Below are 24,783 nucleotides of genomic sequence, written 5' to 3'. Positions count from 1 at the left end.
GGTGACTGAATGCTGTGCTACACCAATAAGAGTCCTTGGGCAAGACTCCTAACACTACATTAGCCCACCTCTGTAACAGGACTAACCTTGTAAGTCACTCTGGATAAAATGTAAAAATGTCATAACCTACAAATTGCTTTTAGCCATGATTTTTTATTATCTCACTCTCTGCCCAGTTATTCTTGTTATTCTCTTATTTCTGTTCTATCTGGTGAATGATATTAATTTGAGTTCTGTTCTTTCCTACAGGAAGCCAAGAGACGCTAAGCAGTGTGTAAACTTTTAAACTCTCTTAACGTATATCAGGTTAAGAGGTGTTATGTAAGACATGGTTAAACATAGCACAGAAAGGTATAGGCTAGCATTGCTATTTCATACACTAGAACATGTTGCTGTGGTCTAACCTCGAGATACTGGTCCAGGCCCAGGTGAGTAAACTCATACTGGAGGTGCACCCGGAAGTTCATGTTCTCCACTGAGTGAACCACAATATTGATGAACTGCATGCAGGCCACCTAGACAGAAACAGAAATAAACTGTTAGCATGATATGGAGTATGATGATAATGTAATTAATGTGGAAAAGAATGGTGAAAATGCCAAAAATAAAATGGAGAATTTTGGTAATGTAGTGAACATAGTGGAGTATGATAAGAAAGCAAAAAAACATAATGCACTATGATGATAATGTAATGTGTAATAAACATCGTGAAGTACAATTAAAATATAATAAATCTATTGGAACATGATAGAAATATTACAACTATAATAGATGATGATGATGACGATAATGTACTAAATATAAAAGAGAAGGATGATAACGTAATTTATTCTAGTGGCGTATGGTGATAATGTCACAAATATAATGGAGCATAATAAGAATGTATTGAATATAATGGCATATATTGAGTAAAGCTGATAATGCAATGATATACAATATTTAGTTAACAGAAGATATTTACTCACCATGAAGTCAATGTTGCTGTCATCACTGCTGAAATAGTCCATCAGCTTTTCAAACCTGTTCTTTTCACTACTAACCTGAGGAATCAGACCAATAAAAAAAACATTTAAAATCTTGTTTTGTATTTTTTTTCTATACACATAGGCTAATACAAACTGCAAGTAATTTTTAGTCCCATATTAAACAAAATAAATTTTTTCTGACTTCAGAGCTAAGTTACTTTTTGAAAATAACTGTATTGATATAATATGTAATTTGGTACATTTTGATAAAAAAAAAATATTTTTCAATATACTACACAATTCAGCATGGACAATTCAGAACAGAAGTATCTATATTGTGACAGGAAACATGACACACACACATGCACAGGGCATTGCACAAACCAACTAGCTAAGTGGAAGGAAGATTGAGAAACTCCCCCAGAGGAAACTGCGCCTTTGTGGGTGTATCAGTGTGTGTGTGTGTGTGTGTGTGTGTCTCACTTCTTTAAAGTTGTCGAAGGCTGAGATAATGATGTCATGTCCACCTCTCACAAGACACACAGCAGCTAAAAGCTCCAGCACAAGAGCTTTTGTCCTATAAATGATACACAACTTGATTAGAACTTACACAAATGCAGACACTGTTTTATCACAAATTTAATTTACTGTATAATTACCTACCCAGCTGGCCACCAAATGTCAATAGATGTTAGTTTCAGGTTGAATGTTGGTCATGACATCAGATTATAAAAGATTTATGTTAGGGTAACGTCTAATACTGTTAGGTGCCTGCAGGGTTACAGTGTACTACTCTCCTCCCGAAAACACATTTTACTAAAGCCATAAGAACTATAACGTTATAGTATTTGTAATGTCAATATTAATATTAAAAATTAGTTGAAAAACCTAGAAACGTTTATTCAGTAATGTTATTTCTAACATATCAAACTTCTGACATTATCAACTAACAAAATCTATTTAAATTTAATGTACAAATTGTTTATTTTGGTAATAATATGCTTACTAGCTGAAGAAAGAGCTCCTCTCTAAAGTTCCTCTCTCCTAGTGGAACTTAGCTATTGTTAGCAAATAGTATAGAAGCCTATGTAGCTAACCAACCTTGCAGAGCTCAAATACACTGTTTACTGCCTGAAAGATGAGACATAAAAAGGCTAGCTTAGTTAGCTTAGCATTAGCAAGCTGAGGTAATGACCACTTCCTTAGCGTTAGCTTTTTCTTCTGAGTTAAAAGATTAGCCGCCTTTCTCTGTACATTTCAGCTATACAGTGCATACAAAAGATGTCCTTCTGTCCTCATTATACCACTGCTTATGAACCACAGCAGATGAAAGATTGTCTGATACCAGTCTGGAGTCATAAGAGAGTTATCTTACTGTTTTTTGGCACTATAAGGGGCAATTAAAATCCTTTAATTCTCCCAAAAATCATCAGTGTGCCATTTAATCCGGTGTGCCTTGTGTTTAAAAGTTACTAGTTAGATATTAAGGATCAGTAAAGCCACTCTGCTGAAGTACAGAGTTATACAGGAGTTTCAGTTTAGTTCTCTAGCAGCGGGGCTGGAGTAGCATAAGCATTAGCTGCTAACCGCTATTGTCCCGTTCAGAGAGTGCGCCTGTAGCATGCTGCTCACTTTGGCTAGCACTGCTAAAATAGCATTAGCATTACCCGCTAGTGGTTAGCCCCTTATGCTAATGCTTCAGCTTTAGTCCTGGGAAATTCGTAAATCTAAGCTTACTGTAAATAATCTAAAGTGCCTTACTCACCCAAATAAATAGTTTTTTTAGGAGAGAACTCTGTGTAGATTAACATCCAGTCTTTTTTATTATAGTTTTGTTTAGTTAGCTTAACTTTACTTAACTTAGTTAGCTACATTAACTTACCTTAAATTATGGTGCAAAAAAAAAAAAAAAAACAGTATGTGCGATACTGGACACCGGTAAGAATAATAAAAATAATGCTTGTCCAGTTATCAAATTACCATAAAAAGTATATATTTTCTCAAAATATAATTTTTAATTGCAGATCTGAGAGCTCTTAAAAAGCTACTGAAGACCCACATTAGCTGCAGGAGCCCACAGAGCTGCCTTTATTCTAACTGCATGATGAATGGAAGCCTCTAATTGAAGTCAGCGTTACATATATTAATAATGCAAAACAATGTTCAGGAAGAATTTGGGTTTCTACTCGACTCATTTGCATGAGTTTAATATACATTAAACTATTAAGGTTAAATGTGGTCCGAAACCACATTTAACCTTAACATTTAACCTTAGAACAAAATGGACCGACTAAACACAGCCCAAACACAACGTCTATATTTGATCTAAATAAAGGTCATGATGGATCGGCCACATTTAGCCCAAATAAAAACATCCAAATAACGTCTGGTGCTTGGTGGAATAATACTGAATACTGAATAACATCATGGCTGAGATGATCCAAATTACAGTTGTGATGTTATTCGTGATAATACACTTCCTCTCGTGTTCTGTTGCTTAATTGGCAGGTGATATCACGGTGAGGTTGTATTTGTGTTGAGCCTTTACCTTATTTTAGTTTCCTTTATAACAGTGTGGTTATAATGTTTTGGATTAGCCAGGATAGCACACAGACACACCCAGGCATAACAGCATAATTACTGTGTCTCGTTAAAACTGTTTCATGATTTTCGCATTGATTATTTATTTGTTTTGAATAAAAATTGTTTTATTTTAGAATTGATCTTTAGGGCTCCACTGTTGTTTTTTACAGCTAAAATATGTAAAAGCTTAGTAAACTTTTGGCTAAATGGGTGGAGTCTGCTGTGCTTAGTAACATTTTCTAGATGTCTGAACTTCTCTCTCAGAGAAACCTATTACACCAAGTAATTATAAATACACTGCCTGATGCCCGAGACACAGTTTTGAGAAGATTTTGGGTCTGAAAGCTGTCCTTAAAATCAAATATCAGGAAAATAGTGGACAAATACGTGCAGGGCTTTGTACAGTAATAGTCAGCAAAGACATGACATTTGTTCAGGCCCGTCCACATGTATACAGATATTTTTAAAAACAGTAAAGTCTGCAGTGCTAAGCACATGTTTTATTGATTACAGCAGCTTAGCTTTACTGTTAGAACAATCAGACTGTGCTGTTTTGGTGCTTCAGCTAAAATGGAAATATGCTTGTGTGTGGAATTTAAAGACTAGCTGTTTTGTAAATAAAATACATATCTTTGATATTCTGGTTGCAGCCAAAATAACATTTCAGCTTGTTGTAGTCAGGTTGTATTTATCACTTTTAAAAACGAATGACAATTAATCCAAAGTAGAATCTCTGGCATCCTTACTCATCTGAAGGCACTATTTCCTCACTTTGTGTCTGTTTCTCCAGTTGTATTTCTTTCAATTCTCCAAAGACTATAAAGTAAGTTTGATCTCTATTACTTTTACTGCACGACTCACAGTAATGCTACCTTAAAATGCAATAAGTAGAGTTTTCAGTTGGAGTTGAACAGTTTAATCCTGATGGAGTATAAACTCCATTAAAACACCCTGGTGAGTGTGTTTAGTTGAATTATTGGTGTATTTAGAAATGGACAGTAGCCGCAGTCATGGTTTAGTACACGCCCAGAAACCACTGTGATTTTTTTTTGCTGCTTATTGTAAAAATATCTATAGACAATGCAGCATAAGCAAAGAAGTGGGTTAAGGGGAGGATGGTTTTGACTGTGAGTGTTTTATTGTTTCACAATAAACCTATCTGAAACGAAAATGTAGCATAAGCAAAGATGGATTCTTTCCAGCTTAATAATTACCATTATGTGATTCACTGAAAAAATATGCAGTGTGAACCATACATTTGATACAGAGTAAAGCATTACCTGCTGTAACTAGTACACAAATCAAGAAGGTAAATGGGTCAAAATTGTCTAAAACACACAAACAAACACACACATTCTGACTCTGTTACCTGGGGTTCCTGTTGTTGAGGCTGAGGGTGATTTCATTGACACAGCGGGGGTGGCTCATCACCAGGTTAAAGCCAGACTGTCCAACACAAAATAAAAAGAGAAACAGAGAGGTATTCAATCTCCAACACTTACTGGCCACTTTATCAGAAACCCCTTTTCTTGTAGCTTTACTTTGCTGATGTAGAGTTAGAGACTGTCCCAACTGGCACTGAACGCCAATTAGACCTCATAAAGACACTAAACTCCAACACTGGCGAAATGAAAACCAGTATTTATGTGTGTGTCTGTGTGTGAGTGTGTGTTTATCACTGTACCTGGTAGTTCATGATAGCTCGCAGGCACATAATGCAGACATGGACGTCATCTCTTTGGCCAGCTAAGCGAGCGTTTCGCATTGTCTTTCTGTGGTGGGCCAGATTGGTTAATCTAAGGAAAAACAAAAGCATCCATTGAAAAATAAAGAAAATGAGCTTACAGTCATTTATGAGTCAGATCAACTGAAAATGATAAAGCATCTGAATTAACTTATATATATATATATATATATATATATATATATATATATATATATATATATATATACACAGACTGTTTAAGGTCATGTCACAGCATTTCAATCAGATTTAAGCCTGGACTAGACCAGGTTGACTTGCGCTTGAGCTTAAGGTCACAAACTGATAGCCGGACATTCTTCTTTAGAATTTTTTGTTATAGACCAGAACATGCTAAATTTACATGCTGATCATAAAAGCAGTGGTCCACATCATCAACCATGAGAAGCAAACACAGTTTTATTCATCAGCTACTCTACCATTGTATTTTTTATCTGGAATCCTGCATTACAAAGTACATATTCTGCGCTGTGTGTGAACATTGAGCCAGCCTGCTGTGGAGAGGTCACTCACCGGACAGTCAATGCACGAGCAGCTCTGGTCATGCCGTGGGTCGGTGAGTGATTGGTGTGTTTGGTAAGGTCCTCCACTGACCTCTCGGACAGCCTTCTGTTATCTGTGACTGAGCCTCCATTCTCCACCGACTCCACCTCAAACCTGCAGGATGAATGCATGACACGTGAAATTTTTCAAATGTGATTTTCACCAGTTACTGACACAAATGCAAATGTTCGCATAGCTTGTCTAGACCTTATAGAGAAATACTGCCAAAAAGGACGATCTAGCTCTGAAAATCATCAGCCTAGTATTGGCACTAGGCCTAATGCTGGGTTGGGCTGTAGAGTACATATCCCCCAGCATTGAGCTGTGGAGCAGTGTAAGTGTGTTCTCTTGAATGTACTTTGTTGGTGGTAATCATCCAACATCCAGACCTCACTAAATGTTCTTAGTAATAATTAATATAAAAGAAAAGCATCTAATGCATAAAATGACTGAACTTACGGTGCATCACTTTGGGCATAGGACAGATATTCCACTAAAACGTCCAAACCCTGATTTTCTTCATTCAGAAACTCCTGTGCCCATCTAGATAGATAGACAGAGAAAGAGAAAAGCATTAGCATTGATTCTTCCATCACTGAATGTAAGAGTCTGAATGCAAATATGGGATGGAAATGAGGTCGTACCCAATGTGATTTGTCCGCAAGGAAATCTCCAGCTCTCTCAGAACCTGAGTGGACTCCTGAATCCTCTTCTTGAACTGTAGAGTGGGGATTATAGACTTTATTAGAGATATTGTACAGTATCTACACTGTCAAATGGTATTAAGATAGTGTAAGATAATGTAGTCAGAGCAGAATGTTAATGTGAAATGGAAGAAACAGAGGGAAAGAGAGATAGCTAGGTATAACAGACAGAGTGGTGTAGAAAGAGAATCCACTTACCCTGCGGGTCACTCCTCCTTGGTCCTGGTAGAAACTCCTGATTTTGTTCAGATACGCTGATGGAGGATTCTTCACCTGGAAACGCTCCTAATGAACAAACAGAGACACAACAGATGATAGATAAATAGGTAAAAGGATGGTAGCCACCAGTTGGATAAATGCTTTCTGGTATAAATGGATAAACGGATGGATGGATGGCTTATTCTGGAAGTTATGTTTTTTGCATAGATGGATAAATGCAGGGAGGCATGAAAAGATGGATAGATGATGGATAGACAAATGGTATATTTTTATGGTATGGATTGTTTTTTTTTATGAATGAATGGCCTATTTTGATAGCAAGACTTTTTTGGATGTTTATATTTTTGGATGGTCAGATAGATTGATGCATAGATATAATATTGGATGGATTTTTGATGCTATTATTTTCTGATGGATGGGTGAATAGGGTGACTTTTCTGATTTTTAATGCAGGGAGAGATGGATTGACAATTTTGGTGTTTTGATTTTAGGATCTATGAATGGTTGGGTGGAATAATGGGTGGATTTGATGTTAGGATTTTGATGTATATATGGCTGTATGAAATTATATGTGGATAGATTTGGTTGATGAACAAACTAGATTTTTAAGAGATGGATTGCTTGATGGATGGGTTGATATGAGTATTTTGAATAGATGTTGTAGGAATTAATGGGTGGGTGCTATAAAAATATATATGTGGGTGGAGTGTGATACAGGACAAGTAAATGGGAGTTGAACTAGAATCTCTACACTTTTGGCCTTCATACTTTTTTTTATTAGCTTTTGTCTATTTATCAGGTTTATAAAACCTCAAAATAGACAAAAATCATATTTTCCAAGCTTAATCACTTTTATTATTTCTGTTTATTTGATGGTAAGCTGCATGACAGAGTGAAAAATTTTAGCAAAATTTTAATTTTCTTTTTACCTTGACATTTTAACATGACAGGATGGACAGATTAAGATTAATCTCAGCTAAGTATGGAGACAATATAAGAAATTGATATTATTTGTTGCTGAACATTCAGTAAGTGCACTTAGTCCCATTAAAAATATAAAACAGTGTGAAGGTCATGATGTGACTGATATCAAATATTACTTCCTTAAAAGCCAAATCGTTTATGTTGGGCGTCTCAGTGTGACAGTATTACTGTGACCTTGACTTGTACCTTGGTCTGCCAGTTCGATGATTCTTCGGATAATGAGAAAGCTGGAGTAGTATTCTTGGACCTGACTGCCGCCTATGACACTGTGTGGCACCGTGGACTACATCTAAAACTGCTAAGGACAATCCCGGACCGGCACATGGTGAGATTTATTATGGAGATGCTATCAAACCGCAGCTTCACTGTCCAGACCAGCGATGGCCAGACCAGCAGGCTCCGCAGACTGAAGAACGGTGTTCCACAAGGCTCCGTCCTATCACCAATGCTGTTCAACATATATATCCACGACCTGCCGGATATAACATCCACCAAGTACGGATATGCAGACGATTTGGCCATAATGCTCCGACGCCCAACATGGAAGGCAATGGAAGATGGTCTCAACCAAGACATGGGTATCCTAGCAGACTACCTCCAAAAGTGGCACCTTCAGCTGAGCGTGGGCAAGACAGTATCTGCAGCATTCCACCTCAAAAACCGGGAAGCAAGAAGGGAACTGGATGTATATGTTGGCAACAATCGTCTGGAGTTCCAGCAAGCCCCCAAGTACCTTGGTGTACGCTTAGACCGAACACTGTCCTATAAGCAACATCTGGACGAAGTGAAGGCCAAGGTATCTTCCAGGGTTTCACTCATCCGCCGTCTGGCAGGTTCGACTTGGGGAGCTTCCCCCCAGACTCTTCGCATCTCCACGCAAGCCCTTGTTCTACCCGTAGCTGAATACTGTGCCCCTGCCTGGAGTAGAAGCACACATGTGAGCAAGGTAGACACTGTAATCAACAGTGCCCTCCGGATGGTAACTGGCTGCCTGAAACCCACCCCTGTGTCCTACCTGCCAGTTCTGGCTGGGATCGCCCCAGCCAGCCTCCGACGGGATGCAGCTACCCTCACCCTTGCAAGAAAAGCCCAGAAATATGACTGGCACATCCTGCACAAAGCCACGATAACACCAGCCCCACCAGGCAGGCTTAAGGCTCGCCATCCCTACAACAAGGCAGCACAAGAGATGCTACAGTCTATTCCTGAGGACTTGTCCAGGGACGCATGGCTGGCATCAGCCTGGCAACAGATGTGGGAGACGGCTGGGCCCTCCCGCATCCAACAATACATTAAGGACCCAGGAGGTGGGGTAAAAGGGGAAGACCTGCCACGGCATCTGTGGACCTCCCTGAATCGTTTGCGCACTGGAGTAGGCCGTTTCAATTCATCTTTAAAGAGGTGGGGCCTGTCGGACAGTGCGGCATGCGAGTGTGGTGAACCGGAACAGACAGCCGAGCACATAATCTCCGGCTGCCCCCTATACAGCCCACCCTCAGAAGCTGGGCTCTTTGACTTAGACCCACAAACGAGGTCGTGGCTGCTAGACACTGAGTTGGCCATCTGATGATGCACGAGAGAAGAAGTATTACTGTCTGTATGATGGCAGTACTTTCTGACACACCTTCTCAAACCTCAAAAAAGAAAAAAAATGTCAACACAGCTCAGGACCTGTGGGCTGCATTGCTATGACAACTTTGCACCCACACCGTCAAAGCGAGCATCTTGCGGTTGCCATAGAGATGTAAATATAACACAGGAAATGTGCTGCCGTACCCTAGACAGGCTCGGCTCATTTTCAGAACTGCTCTGTATTCTATACCTGAACTCCAGATCAGCACTTTACTCCACAACTTTTACCACAACTGACCGTCCTAACCTTTCAACCACAATCCAGCACTGTACCGACTGTCAGGCTGAGCCCCAAATCACCTTAAACCCTTCCACTGACGCCTGTTCATTCAGATACGCTTCTCCTAACAGAGATTATTCATTCATTCATATTAATTATACAATTGTTTCTAAAAACAAATCTGTAGTTTCTGTAGTTACATGTGTGAGAAGCTGGAGTGGATTGATGGATGGATAGACGCTTGGATACACAGCCTGTCAATAAATATCATTAAAGATATTTTATATCTAGATGGAAGGACAGATGGACTAGGTTTAAAGGTGGGTGGTTTTAGGTGGATGGATGGATTTTTAATAATATATGCATGGTTGGATCATTTTTATGGACTGATCTTTGATCTTGATGATAGATCATTTTTAAATAGATGATAGATAGAGGAATGAATTGACTAAATGAATGGATACATTTGTGATGTATATAAAATTGTATGGATATGTAGCTGGATAGATGTAATGGAAGAAGGGATAAACATTTTGTGGATGAATAGATGAATAGAAATTTATGATGGTAGAAAGATGTATGGCTATGGATAGATGCTTTAATGATGGGTATATGTTGAATGGAAGAACAGATATGTGGATATGCAGACAGACAGACAGACAGACAGACAGATAGATAGATAGATGGTATAGAATCTCTTAACGATAAAGAGATAATGACTGAGTGAGATGATGTCAATACAGATGGTGCAGTCTGTCTATTTTTTTTCATTTCATTTCAGTCTTTCCGGCTAAAGATCATACTCATATCTGAAGTGGCGCTTCTCATTTCTCACTTCTCTCTAATGTCTATCACTTTTATAAAAATTGACTGTTGATTATTGGAAATGAAGATCACTCTGGTCTTTGGAAAACATGTCCATGAAATGAGTGTATTATATGAATAACCAATTTTATCATGGTTAGGTGATCAAGCATTCATTCATAAAGCTGTGTGAGATATCAGCACAATGCTGAAATATCTACTAAAAACCACAATAGAAAAGAGACATGTTTTTCATTTTAAAGGTCAAGTGTTGATTTAGCTCTTTAAGGAACTAGTTTATAACACATACACAAAAACTGAGATTATGTGAGACTATGTAGTTTAATAATGTCCTTTTTAATCTTTTCAGGCCGCTTCTCACATCAGAATTGAATTTCTCAAAATCGGTTGTTCAATCTGCACATCACAGAAGAAATTTCCCATTTATTTTATACCCAAATTATCAATTGCTTCTGATATGCATATTAGAATTTACTCTGCTGAACTGGCTCACCCATCAGAACAGCAGATTTTATACAGTTCTATAATTATTCTATTACTGTTATTTTCTGGTAAATATCTCCTGAATTGATCATTAGATATCAGAATCATGATCTGATGAAACACTATGTACTGACATTTATGTCTGTACAAGGACATGGTCTAATCAATAATTTACTGTATAAACAGTAAAATCACAAATGTCAATTTCTTCCAATTTCTTACAGTCAGGCTCTAATAAACAGTAATGTGTAATTTTGTACTGCTGAAACTGATTTGGTTTCACACACAGGAAAAACTGCAGAGTTTTTAAATCATTTTTGATCTGTCATCAAAACATAGCTTTGAGAAAATCCTTACAGAGTAAACTGATACACGATCACATGACTAATCATTTAGACTGACTTGTTCGTAATCGATGACTTAAGAGCTTTTCATTCTAGTGATCCTGACACATTTACTGCTATAAATACTTAAAATAAATACTAAGAATTTTGTCTTATCTCATCTAGTGCTAATGACCTTTAAGTTACTGTTTGTTAATGTTAATGTTTTCTAAGTTTAGTTACTGAGTAAATATTCCCATTACATTGGAAAATTAATTAAAAGTTACTACACACTGATGGTGAGTGAAGGTTGGGGGATACATCCATTATGAAAATTAATGATGCTAGGAGCTAATAAGATAGGTGTATTTTGTGTTCAGTTTAAATAATATTTACTCACAACTGGTGTAAACTCTATCCAAACGTAATGAGTACAAATTGTTTCTTAAAAGTGCATCCTGAATTTAGAGAATACCCTGAAATACTTAATTGTACTTAAGACATATTGAGAAATGTCTAAGTATGCTGTAAATATGCTAACAGATTTATGTATTTACTTAAAATATATTTAAGCTACATTAATATTATGCTTTCATCAAATGTTTGAAAGCAAAACTTGATCATACTTTTTAAAAAGTACAATATAGTGTATTGTAAATACATATACTAGTATAAAATACACTTTAATGTATTTAAGTTTAATGTAATTCAATATACTTCTAAAATATTTATTTCCAAATATTCTTTTGTTCATTTTTAGCAAAGTGCGTTAAAAGGAACAGTTACAGTAGTTCATTTAAAGTACAATGTATCATGTAACTTTTTAGAAAGTAAATTAAATTACTACATTGATCATTTATTTTAAATGTATATTTAGGTATTTCATTAATATAACAGATGTATTTCAATGCTCTGTATAACACATTTAAAAGTCAAATAATAAATGTAAAGTAAATGAAACCAGCTAAAAATTGTAGTACAGTATATTAAAATATATTTTTATACCAAACAAAGTATATTAGAAATGTTCTACTTACAAAAGACAGGAACAAGAAGCATATTTGTACTCTAATGTAAATATATTTAACATCAATTCTTAGTACATTAATAAAATGCCCGGTGGATAATAGTGATACAGTTGTAATACTCATTAAATGTATTATACTTTTACTGTAAGCATATTTAAAATATAGGGTTACAAACATGAAATAGTATGTTTAAATGTTACTTAAGTATATTTAAAATAGTTCCACTTTAGTACAGTTAAGTACACTTAGCACAATTTAAATAAGACTTTTGTGCTATTTTTATACAATTAAAGTATAATAAGTAAAAAGTTGCACCATGTTATTGTGGCTACACGCACACTTTAGTGCACTATAGCATAATAATGCTCAGTATATTTTAATCTACTTTTTTCACTAGGGTAAAGTGAAAAAATCAAAAGTTTTCACACCTTTTATACCAATTCCAGATTATCGAACTTCAGCGGTTTGCTGTGTTTAACTAATCTTAATTCTGTAACTAATATTAATTCTGGTTTAGGATGAAGATTAAAGTATCAGTTAAAGTTTACCTCAAATGACTCGATCTTACCTGATCACAGACCAGTTCCCATTTCTTCTCATTGTCGTACTGGTTAAGAAGCATCATCTTGTCTGGAGGCAGATTCATGGTGCTCTGTACAGATAAAATTAAAGGAAAAGAAATGATAGTGAGTTTGCAAGTAACTACATAAAGAAAACAAAAAAAAAAAAAGTTTTTTTATTTCAAATGTCAACTTGAATATTTAAAGTGACAAAGTATTTTTTTTTACTGTGGCTCATTAAAGGTTTGTTATAATGACCTTCATTAGAGCGGCATTAAATTCTAACCAATGAACCTCAATACTCTAATATTAGTTTTGGGCTTCTGTTAGAAAAAAAGCTGAGAAAATGAATAATGAATAAGTGTGAATGAGGATGAACACTGTGGAACAAAATGAACGAGGTAGATCATTTAAAATGAATTAGGTAGAACAACTTTCTCCAACAAGAACTAATAAAGTATATGTTCTAGATCTATAATAATCTATATGTTTTCTGTAAGCATGCTGATCTAGAACATAATTCTGTACTCATGCTGCTGTACAAAACTCATTATTTAACACTGGTGCTTTTGTTCTCCTATATTCACACTTTCTATATGATTTAGAATGTTCTACTCTGTGCTCTTATCTATGCACAGAGTTGTAAAATGCTCTCTGATAAAATGTCAGTATCTGCAACTATTTAAGTATAGACCATTTTAGAACAGTGTCAACGGAAGAGAGCACTGTAGAACAGTAAGAATAGATATAGAATATCCAGAATCAAGAAAAATACTCTAGAATGTTCTCCTTTAATCACACTGTTCTAGACTGTCCTTCTCTATTCATCAGAGGTGTAAAAAGTACTGAAAAGTTGTAATTAAGTAAAATTACCTTTACTTTGCTAAAATTCTACTCAAGTAAAAGTAAAAGTAACCATCTAAAAGTCTACTCGAGTAAAAGTAAAAAAGTACTCAATTTAAAATTTACTTTGAGTAAAAGTTACATAGTTTCTTTTAATTATTTGATGTAAAAAAGTACAAATCATAAATTAAATAATTATTTAATTAAATAATTTGGACCTTTCAGGTAGTATTTGTTCAGACCACCCCATAATTTTTTTTTAAGAACAAGTGGCATAGGTTTTTATGATCTGATTTTTTTTCTTTACTGTTAAAAGGTTATGGTCATATATGTGACTATAAACCGTATTTTTATATATTTACAGTTAATCTTTTTTTTTTAAACTTGCCATTGCTATGCTTTTTTTAAAAAGTTCAGCTGCGCTGCCATGGAGAACAAAAAGTTGTTGTTTTTTTCCAGCATTTCATTTTTACTCAGTAACGGGGAGTTTTCCAATGTAGCTAAGTAGATTACAATGTGCCAAAATAAACTTGAGTAAAAGTAAAATGACCTAATTTAAAAACTACTTTAAAATTTACAAATTACTCATAAAATCTACTCAATTACAGTAATGTGAGTAAATGTAATTAGTTACTTTCCACCTCTGCTATTCATGATGTTTTAGAATGCTTTACTCAAGACCTCCCCAATCAAAACTTCAACCCCCCTTAAAGGGGTAAAAATAATAGTTTTGGGGGATCAAAACATTAAAATATAATAAATATACAAAAACAATGCAGTATCTATGCCTGGAATAATTATACAATATGTATGATATGATTTCAAGCACCCCTAAAGTGGATCATACCATTCCATGTTAATAAGCGTTCCTCTCGTTTACCTGCCTGCTGCCTCATTATTGCTAATTAACTTTGTCTAAGTTAAGGTACACAAGCTGCTCAAGCTACAATATTACGTGTAAGTAGCTTGTAATCCACTTAGCTTTCTTAAATATGCACTTTAAATATACTTTTACTGACATAAATAACACATGAATTTGCTATCCCACCTTAAATACTGCTAATTTACCAATTCGCCTTAAATTCTGCTGGGGCGGCACACAGGATTCAGGCTGTAGATACTATTTTTGGCGCTTTTAAGGTGGAACAGAACATTCAGATGGAAATCCACGTTCTGTTTTATATGGACTGTTTGTGATTTCTGCACACCCTAAGCAGAACTGTGTAAAACTCTTAAAACTCTATCATCTAGTATAGTCTAAACAGGGAACTGTGTTTTTTACTTTGTTTTAACGCAGGGAAACTGTTAAGGTGGAATGGAAATGTGTTTTAAGGCGGAACAGAAATGTTAACATGAAACTGAAAGCTTTATGCGCTGCAGTAAATACACCTAGTGAGGAATTAGCTACTTAGATGAGTAGTTTTACAGTAAATGTGTGTATTACAATTTTTAAGGTAAGACTTATTTTCTATTTTTTTATAAGGCTACTTTGAAAATTAACAATGGGCAAGTTTTTTTTTTTTAAAGGCATTAGCCAAGCTATATAAATGCATTCCTACATCTCCCCTTAACATTTAATATTGTAGTCCCAGTGTCAAAATATGTGGCTGAGATGAGGGACAAAAGTCTTATCTACAAGGATTTTAAGTTACATTCTTATTTTCTATTTATCAAGAATTAAATAACAATTTATTCCTGTGGGAGAGATCCTGTACAATATGAATTAATAAAAATGGTCGTTGTGTTGTATATATGCGCTACATTAGCTGATGTAATGGATTTATCTTTTACGTGCTGTAGACAATACAGTAAGAAAGCGAGACACTGTAAGGATGGTAAGATTTCAGGTTAGTGAAGCACGCGCCTGCGCTGTACTGATTTCCATTTACACCCCGAAGAAATACTTCAACCCCCCCAATTATCATCTCTCTTCACACTGTTTTAGAATGTCCTCCTTTATTATTATTTTTTTTTTCCTTGTCATGAGCAAGCTAGTCTCAGTTACACGATAACACCTCACAACTTATACAGTTATTCCCAAAACATCTATATATGGTTAATATGTCTAGACTGCTCCTCACAGAGGTTACTGCTCTAAAGTTCATTTCATGGTCCATATTCACACAAATATGAATGACTTTAATTTAATGATGCAGATGTAAAATTTAAGGTGAAATAAATAAAACGAAAATAAGTTTGTCACTTAAATGTCACACAATTACTTTTTAAGGTGGAACAGAAAAAACAAATGTACTTTAAGAAATTTGTAGAATGATACTCTTGATGCTGCCAAATTTCAACCTTAAATATAACTGTCTAATTATTATTTTTTTAAACGTGTTTACATTTCTTCTTGAGAACAGCCGAAGAAAAAGGCCTTAAATGCCCTGAAATCTTCCAGGTTATGTCATCTACGGTGGTGGATGTTTTAAGCACTGATGCACAGTTATTGCCAATACCATAGATCTTAGTTCTTCCTTTATGTCAAACCACAAAACAACACTGTCATCATCATCTGCGTCAGTCACTGTCTCTCAGGGCCGGCCCCCATGGATACTGATACACATTACGGAAACAAACTCCGTCTCCATGGTTACACACAATATCTGACATATGACATCATTAAAGAATGAAACAGTGATTCATGTTCGAAGATAACTCTGCAACTTGCATCATTATTGTATATATACGTCAGTTTCAGAATACTCTGCCTTTTGCCCTAAAAATGTTCAGAAAATAACTTAAGATTTCATTATTTTGACTTTTACTTGTAAGATTATTTATAAGACTTTAGACTACACTTTTGTTTCCAGATTAATCACTTTTTATTCTCACTTTTGTGGACAATTTTAGTGAAGTTTGTCATTTGACGTAGTTGTAGACATACTGAAATGTTCTTATTGATCACAGCTTTTGCTTTAAAGATACATTTTGGTTTTCTAAATATATTTTAATCACCTTGATATTTTACCATGACAGAATGGAAAGCTTAAGATATACCTCAGCTAAGTATGAAAACAATATAAAAAATATTAAAGAAGATAAATTATACCGGTTTTCAAACAAGTGAGAATAGGTATTTGGGCTCTACAAAACATGTTAATGAAGTACTTTGTTTAAAATCAGTCTTTCATACGGAGATCCCACCAGTTCAATTCTATACCAGTTTCAGTCCCTTTCAGAATGAGCCGTTTGAAGGACTCCACATACTTCCAGCCAAACGAAGTTTGGGAGCATTGCACAAAGTCGCGTGGGCTTTCACAAGCTTTCCAGCTGGCATACGTTCTCTCTAATACGCTCCACAACGCGCCCCTTTTTTAAAAGACCAATCACAGGCGTTGTCGGGCAGTGTCTTCGGCCGTGGAGTTCAGACCTTACCCCACTGAGAATCTTTGGGATGTGCTGGGGAAGGCTTTGTGCAACGATCAGACTCTACCGTCATCAATGCTGCAAGATCTTGGTAAAAAATGAATGCAACACTGGATTGAACTAAATCTTTGCAGAAGCTTATTAAAACAATGATACAGTGAATGTGCGTCACAATTAAAGCTGCCAACTGCAATGCACTCTGGGCTTGTCAGACAAACCAAGTCTCCCTGAAGCTGTGGGGGTCTCCCGCATTTCGGTAGTGGCTCCCTGATGCCCGTGAGTCACATATAATCTCCCGGAATTCAGAACGAGTGCCCCAAACGCGCACACAGGCCACAGACTTTTTTTCTCTAATCGCGTGTGGGAAGGAGAGAGAGAAAACAGAGAGGGTTCTCAAGCTTTTGAGTAATGTCTCATTACAATTTTCTTCCTCTTACAGCTTATCCAGCAAATCATCTGCTTTCTCTTTCTCTCCCCATGTCCTGAGCTGCTGCTACCAGTGCCCATCCCACTCCAGCAGAGTTTTATAAAACCATTCTAACCCCTTTTTCTTCCCTCCCCTCTCTGTTCTCTATCTCTATCTTTCTCACATGTGCTGAGACGCCTGGCCGGCCGGTCTTCCTGGATGTGTCCGTCTGTGGTTCCAGCTTTCAGGAATCAGCCCTGTCCTTCTATTCATCAGAGTTATTACACAGCCCTTCTAACTCCTGCTTTTTTTTCTCTTCCTTTCCTTCCTGTTTTCTCTATCTATCTCTTTTACATGTATGGAGATGCCCTGTTCCTGATGTTCCCTGCCTGGCTCTCCACTGCCCGCTGTGTTGTTCTCCGGCTCTGCAGCCCTGCACTGATTACCATTAACACACTCAGTATCTGTTTCTGTATTAGCCATAGCTCTATAGTTTGTGCCCATCACATTCTTATATTCATAAATTAGTAGCTGTTATATTAGCCATAGTTCACATTAATTCTCTGTACTGTTTTGTTCTGTTATTTGTTTGTTGTTTGTTGTTTGTTTGTACTGAGCGGGTCAGCCCGAGTAGGATGGGTTCCTCGGACTGAGTCTTGGTTCCTTCCAAGGTTTCTTCCTCTTAAAGGGAGTTTTTCCTTGCCACTGTGTCACCATAAAATTGGCATCTCTGTGGTGCTGCTCATAAGAGGCGTGGACCTGTTTTTCCTGTAAAGCGGCTTTGTGACAACCTTTGTTGTAAAAAGCGCTATATAAATAAAATTGAATTGAATTGAATTGAATTGAAAAGTTCTGATTGGCCTGTTCTCTGCAAAGAGTCTGTGAGACAGCCAATCAGTTTTTAGTGTGGGCGGGCAGTGTTTCCCCCCCTCTTACCCCCTTTTCTTCCCAAAAAAAAAAAGAAAGCAGAGGCAGGGCCTTCCAAAAAGAAAAAAGATAAAACTCATTTCACCTCTGAATAATCTAAATTTAATTAAAAAAAAGTAAAAATAATTAATATAAAAGTAAAGTTTCGTTATCCTTTGGTGTGTGTGCAAGTTGCAAGTGGGCGGTGGGGGTGGGGTGGGCGGGGGTGGTGGGTTTGGGGTGGAGATCAAAAATCAACTTTTGATGTCTGGGTTTGTGCACTGCTGCTTGTCCATGTGTTGACAAGATTGCAATGGACGTCTGACTGTTGACATCTCCTTAGTCCTTAGAATGTATTCAGTCAGTGGTACACCTGTGTTTTCTGTTGTCGAGATAGCAGTACACCAGAAATTTACCCTAACACACCTCATTCAAGTCCACCACGCTCATCTGCGTAGATATATTCACAAGCGCTGTTGCTATTTACACAACACAGCCCGAAGGCGTGAAAATTAACTGTTGATTTGGGGGACAGAAGATGCAATGAGGAGTTATAAATAATATATTGGCATTGACTGAGTATTGTCAGTAGATACTACATGTAATATCGTTATCAGCCCAGAATTCCTGATCGGTGCATCCATAGTGTGTATCAAGTGTATGAAATGTAAACATCTTTTTAACTATGCTGCAGACAAAAAAGGCCCATTATTTAGATACTGAGCCATTTCTGCTACCTCTGATCATACAGTTTAAATACAATACAGTCCAGTATGATGTCAAGTGTAAGCTGTGTGAGCTAAAGACTGACATGTTGTCTATTGCATCAGTTTACACTTTCAGTCTATCATTCACTTCCTGTTCAGGGAGGTGTTCAGTAGCCGTTAGAGTAGAAAGTGCTTTATATGCAAAATCTAAAGCACTTGACACACCTCAGTGCGGTAGCCAGTAACGGCTGGCTGTATTTTATTTTTTGCCTTGTCTCTAAAGGCTGGAGTAAAAGGGTGTAAAGGCACATGCAGCACCACAGTAACTGGGTGTTTCCTCCTAAATTAATCTGTGGTTTCCGTTCGTGTGCTCTCTTGTTCTCTCAGTAGCTTGGTGAAGGTACTTTCAGGAGCCTGAAGGCGTGGAGGCGCCTGCACACAGAGGATGGGGCGAGAACCCACTGTGGTTTAGTGAGAGATTAAGATAACCAACTCCTTTTGAGCAGTTTGTGAAGTTGGTGGAGGTTAAAATGGTAAACAAATGATACTAATAACATTAAACAACATGTCTCAGCACACAGCGAATTCTGCCTTTTGAAATAATCTATCAAATAGAAATCCAATAGATAAGAGTTAAAGTAATGCTCTTCTGAGAGCTGATCTTTCATCTACCTTACATTTCTAACTACATCACACAAGAAGTACTTTATTGGCTTTGCTATTGGCTCCTGGTATTATTTATGTGCATAATAGGTGTTTCCCTCCAGTCCTAACTCACCATCAGTGTGTAGTATTGCTGATAAGGCCAACCTTTCCATTGCCATTCTTCTAATGATTAAAAAAGTGATAAATATGATTGCCAGTAGGAAATTCCTTATCAACGTCATGCTTTTTAATAGTCACTTAAAGATCTTTTGCATATTCTGGAAAGTTTAGTTTGTGTTTTTGATTTCTTAATACATGATAAAATATATCTGCTTCTATATATACAGCTCTGGAAATACATTAAGAGGCCTACAGACTCTTCAGTTTCTGAATCAGTTTCTCTGATTTTGCTATTTATAGGTTTATGTCAGAGTAATATGAACATTGTTGTTTTATTTTTCAAATAAAAATATTGTCATTTAGAGCATTTATTTGCAGAAAATGAGAAATGGCTGAAATAACAAAAAATATGCAGAGCTTTCAGACCTCAAATAATGTAAAGAAAACAAGTTCATATGCTTTTGGATAACTTTATGCCTTTACTCCTGGTGCAAGAATTCAAGCAGTTCAGTTTGGTTTGATGGCTTGTGATCATCCATCTTCCTCTTGATTATATTCCATATTAATTTGGTAAAATCATGAACCACAACATTTGTAAGTGGTCTCTTATTTTTTTCCAAAGCTGTACAAGGGCTTTGTAGTTTCATAATTGCTGACTGTAGTCCTGTATCTATTTCATTGCATACTTTACTACCCTCATTTCAGCCTGTTCTTTAATGAGCAGCACCCCACAAGATAGACCACCACAGAGCAGCTACTATTTGGATGGTGGGTCATTCTCAGCACTACACAGAACAGCAGTGCTGCTGGGGTTTGTTAACACCTCACCAGACTGTAAACTTCAGGTTACAACTGTATGCATTTCGGTACATGCATATCATGAAAAATGTAGCTAAATAAATAAAAAGACAGACAGATAGAAAGACAGAAATGTGATTTTTTAAAATAAATCATTTAAAATCAAACTGTTCTTAAAGTTTTTCAGTGCATTTTTAAACTTACACCCCTGTCTCTCACATACACACACACACTTGAAACCTGACATATTGGTTTGGGCTGAGTGCTACAGAAAAGGAGAGGAAAGAGGAAGTGAGGTCAGAGTCACACTGTCACATTTTCAGTCTGTGTGAGCACACAGTGTACACACTGCAGTCACTGCGCTAGTGCACAAGGTTTAAGAATCACATGTATCACAAGTTACATTTTACTATTCTTACACCACAACACATTTCCAATTTAGGCCTTAGGTCTCAACAGCAGCTTCATTCAGCACTTAGCCTGGACTTCATCTTTATCTGTACACATCTGGGCTGTATTCCTGCACAGTTTTGTACTTTTCCTGTGTAACCACACCTGATTCATCTCACCCCTTTAATTAGTACGTTTAGAGAGTGCATTAAAGCAGGGAAATCACCCAAAACTACTGAACCCTGGCCATTAAGTCTCCTCTCCCGCTGTTGATTCACTGTGAAAAACCTCGTTAATACACAGCTAATCACCTACTTTCTCTAGACAAGGCCTAACTAGTACCCAAATGGGTCAAATGAGTCCACAGCAAACGAAAGCAAAAGGTATTTAACAAAAAAATCAATTTAAATGCATAAGTTATATAATATGTACTAATATTAAATTACTAATTGCAGATTTATATTGGTTTTTATATTTTTGTCTAATATTCTAAAATAAAATGCTGTAAATGCTATTTGTTTGTAGTGAGATATTTAACATTAGAATAAGATTTGGTTACTTAGTAATTAAACCGCCTGTGGTTTCAGGACATTTACATGATACACAGTACCAGTCAAAACTCTGGACACATCTTCTCATTTAAAGTATTCGGTGAAGAAGTTAGGTGGGCTCTTATCTCTTATGGGATAACTCTTTGTCTTCCTTGTTTTAGGGTGGTCCTGATGAGAGCCACTTTCATCATAACATTTTTGATGTTTTTTGCGACTACACCTAAAGATGCTTTTAAAGTTCTTATACTTTTTGGGATTGACTGACCTTCAACAACAAGGCAATGGCAGATTAGAAATGTTCAAATATCCAAAATAAATAAAACATAAATCAAATAAAAACACTGTTTTAAAACAAAGTCAACACACTGGCTCATTTAGACTAATAGGCTCTGATAAATAAATAAACACAATGGATAAAATTGAAAAAAAAAAAAAAATCAGCAAAAATGAAATAGGTTGTTAATGTAAGTTAGATCCACTGTTTGTTTGTCTGTTTAAAGTGGGTTCTTTAACTTTTGTTATCTGATATTTACTAAACCACCTGTATTTTCAGGAGCTTTATACAGTATTTATCTTATACATGTAGGCATATCTGGGCTATTATTTATCATTTGGTTGTGAGGCCTAAAATATATCTACATATTTTATAAGCGAAATAAGGGACTTAAGATATATTTGCAGGAATCAGGAGTGTATGTGTTTAATGTACTTTTGCACATGGTGAGAATATTTAGTCATGGTTGTACATTGTTCTTTTTGCTCTTCTTGCTTGTTTGATGTGTGTTTGATTGTCGTGTAAAGTTTTACTTCGGTATTAAACTGTCCTATTTGTGTCTTTAATCATTATGTATCCTTTTAAAACAATTAATATTTGATTGTTCTTGTTTACATCTAAACATATGTGGGCGTTCTTTCTTTTTGTTCCATCACTGTTCATGTGTGAATCACTCACCAAAACCACATTGAAGCGCTCCTCTAGTTCCTCCTCGGGGGGCATGGGGAGTTTGGGTGGGGCCGTTTTCTTCTTTATTGTGCCAGGTAAGGGACTGGTCCCACCCAACGAGGCCCGGGCCTCCTGGCCCTCCGGCTGCTCTAGGCCACCTGCCGCATTACCCATCACTACCTTCCGAAAGTATTCCAGGATCCCAACCTCCAGCAAGTGACAATTCCCACAGCAAACGGCTTCTGACCAATCACGGCCAGTCAACTCTTAAAGATCAAATCCAATGCCTTTTTCGAAAGTTTACGAATCTCCACAATGTTCTTTGGTTCGGTCAGGTCCAAAAAAGTGGCTGAAGCATTTCTTTTATGACATGCTGTCAAAAACAGCAAGAGCAGGAGGAAAGATCAAAGGGAAAAAGTAGCAAAAAAACAAAAATAATCAGAATTTTGTAATCTTGTACTCTACCGATAAAAAAAAATAGGGTTTTACCATCAATTTAATGCATAAGAAGCAAAACACACAGTCCTATATTGAGCAATCTCCTGTTCGTTTCAAAATGGAGGGAAAAACACACCAGACACACATATGTATGCAAAAAACACTGTGTCTGGAAAAAAGGGAAGCAGAAATGCCACTTACAATGCTAACATTCACTTTATGAACAATAGCTGTCCTTCAGGCAAAGTGAATCAAGTTTTGAATGCCCTCCAGCTGTTCAGTAACGTTGCTCAGCACTAGGCCTCTGTCTGCTCATCCTCTGGTTGAGAGTGACGCACGCTGAAGCATCTTTCTTCATCCTTTCAGTAACATCCACTGTCTGTCCAACAACACTGAAGTTTATCCTCGAAAAGATAGGAAGTGTGAACGAAGAAGAGAAGAAGACACCTGTCCGAATGTTAAACTTCTAGTGGGCTCTGGTGTGTGTGTGTGTGTGTGTGTCTCCTTGTTTGAAAAAACGTTTAGCGTTTAGTGACAAGGGAGGGTTGAAGTGCAAGAGGAGGAAACCACAGAAAAAAGCAGAAGCAACAGACGCTTCCTGAAAACGATGCGCAAGAGAAACTGAGAGAGAGAGAGAAAAAGAGCAAGAGAAGAGGCTGAAAGCCAGAGCAAGAGAAAGAAAGAGAGAGAAAAAATCGTAATAGATGTGACATAGTACTAACTTCAAGCTGAAAGATAAACTGGTGTTGGTCTTTATTAATTATTAAATATGTGCAAAAGAAGGTTTGGCCTTGTGGAAAAACAAAAGTCATGTTGGCTAGATCTGGCCTTCTACCCACTTTTGACTTACTATATCTCCATAAACTTACCTCAGAATGCCACCGTGTGGTACATACACCATATTACCAAGAGAAGCAGCTCGTCTGTCTTGAGTTTGGTGATGTAAGGCTTGGGTGGAGCGGCTCAGCCATGGAACCCATTCCATGAAGGTCTTCACGCTCTACGCTGTTCTTGGGCTAATCTGACAGCCACATGAAGTTTGAAGGTCTGGAGTGATAGACTCTGCTGTAGAAAGTTGGAGATCCGTTGACTCCTGTCTCTGTTATTTTACATTGGCAGAGCGAGTTGCTTTTGTTCCCAGTTGCTTCCACTTTGTTATAATAGCACAGACAGTTGGCTGTGGAATATTTACTAGTGAGGAAATTTTGTGACTGGACTTGTTTCACAGGTACTGCATCCTATCACAGTAAAACACTGGAATTCACTGATTTCCTGATAGTGCCGCATTCTTTCACTAATGTTTGTAGAAGCAGTCTGCATGCCTAGGCCCTTGGTGTTATACACATGTGGATTTCCACCCTTAGTCTTACGTCAGAATGATAAAATTTGCATAGAACCACTCAGGCACCACCCTTCATACATCAACCCCTACCAGAGCCTCACCCAATAGATCAGTTGAAGATCTGCCACACTGAATGCGTTGGCTACAGGCAAAAGAAAGTCACATGTGGTGTTTTTTGGCTGCCAAGAACAACACATTCTTTTTTCAATGGCCATGTTTCAACAACAATCGCCAAGAAACTTCTGGTGTGTGCAAACCACTTCAAGGCAGACAGCTTTGAGAACCTTGGACAGTACACAGCAAGATTACCCAGCAGACTTTGTCTGAGGGAGGGATCTGTACCTGCTGTCCGTGGCAAGTCAGCAGAGTTTTGTTTCTATCTCAATTATGCATGAACTACCTTGCTCATGTTTTGCTATTTAGCACAAGCTGACATTAACATTACTGCTAGTCCTGCACATGAATTTAGTGAAACTAAGGAGAGATGGCAATGA

General features: G+C 36.9%; 1 protein-coding gene across 1 annotated transcript in view; it reads right to left on the bottom strand.

The window, feature by feature from the left end:
• Positions 1–23,581, bottom strand: part of fmnl1a (formin-like 1a) — a 52,932-nt gene extending 29,351 nt beyond the window's left edge. Inside the window, exons 1-11 of the mRNA XM_007229950.4 lie at positions 22,519–23,581; positions 12,840–12,923; positions 6,756–6,842; positions 6,498–6,571; positions 6,313–6,396; positions 5,824–5,967; positions 5,233–5,344; positions 4,918–4,994; positions 1,449–1,542; positions 966–1,040; positions 405–515 (exon numbers count right to left, since the gene is read on the bottom strand). Coding sequence (XP_007230012.3) covers positions 405–515; positions 966–1,040; positions 1,449–1,542; positions 4,918–4,994; positions 5,233–5,344; positions 5,824–5,967; positions 6,313–6,396; positions 6,498–6,571; positions 6,756–6,842; positions 12,840–12,923; positions 22,519–22,683 — 1,107 coding nt within the window. The 5' untranslated portion in view covers positions 22,684–23,581. The remainder of the gene's footprint in view (positions 1–404; positions 516–965; positions 1,041–1,448; positions 1,543–4,917; positions 4,995–5,232; positions 5,345–5,823; positions 5,968–6,312; positions 6,397–6,497; positions 6,572–6,755; positions 6,843–12,839; positions 12,924–22,518) is intronic.
• Between the last annotated feature and the right edge of the window lie 1,202 nt (positions 23,582–24,783).

The sequence above is a fragment of the Astyanax mexicanus genome, chromosome 19 (genome assembly GCF_023375975.1).
Source record: "Astyanax mexicanus isolate ESR-SI-001 chromosome 19, AstMex3_surface, whole genome shotgun sequence".
Lineage (NCBI taxonomy): Eukaryota > Metazoa > Chordata > Actinopteri > Characiformes > Acestrorhamphidae > Astyanax > Astyanax mexicanus.
The sequence above is the reverse complement of the archived record's forward strand: the minus strand, read 5'-3'. Positions and strand labels throughout refer to the sequence as shown.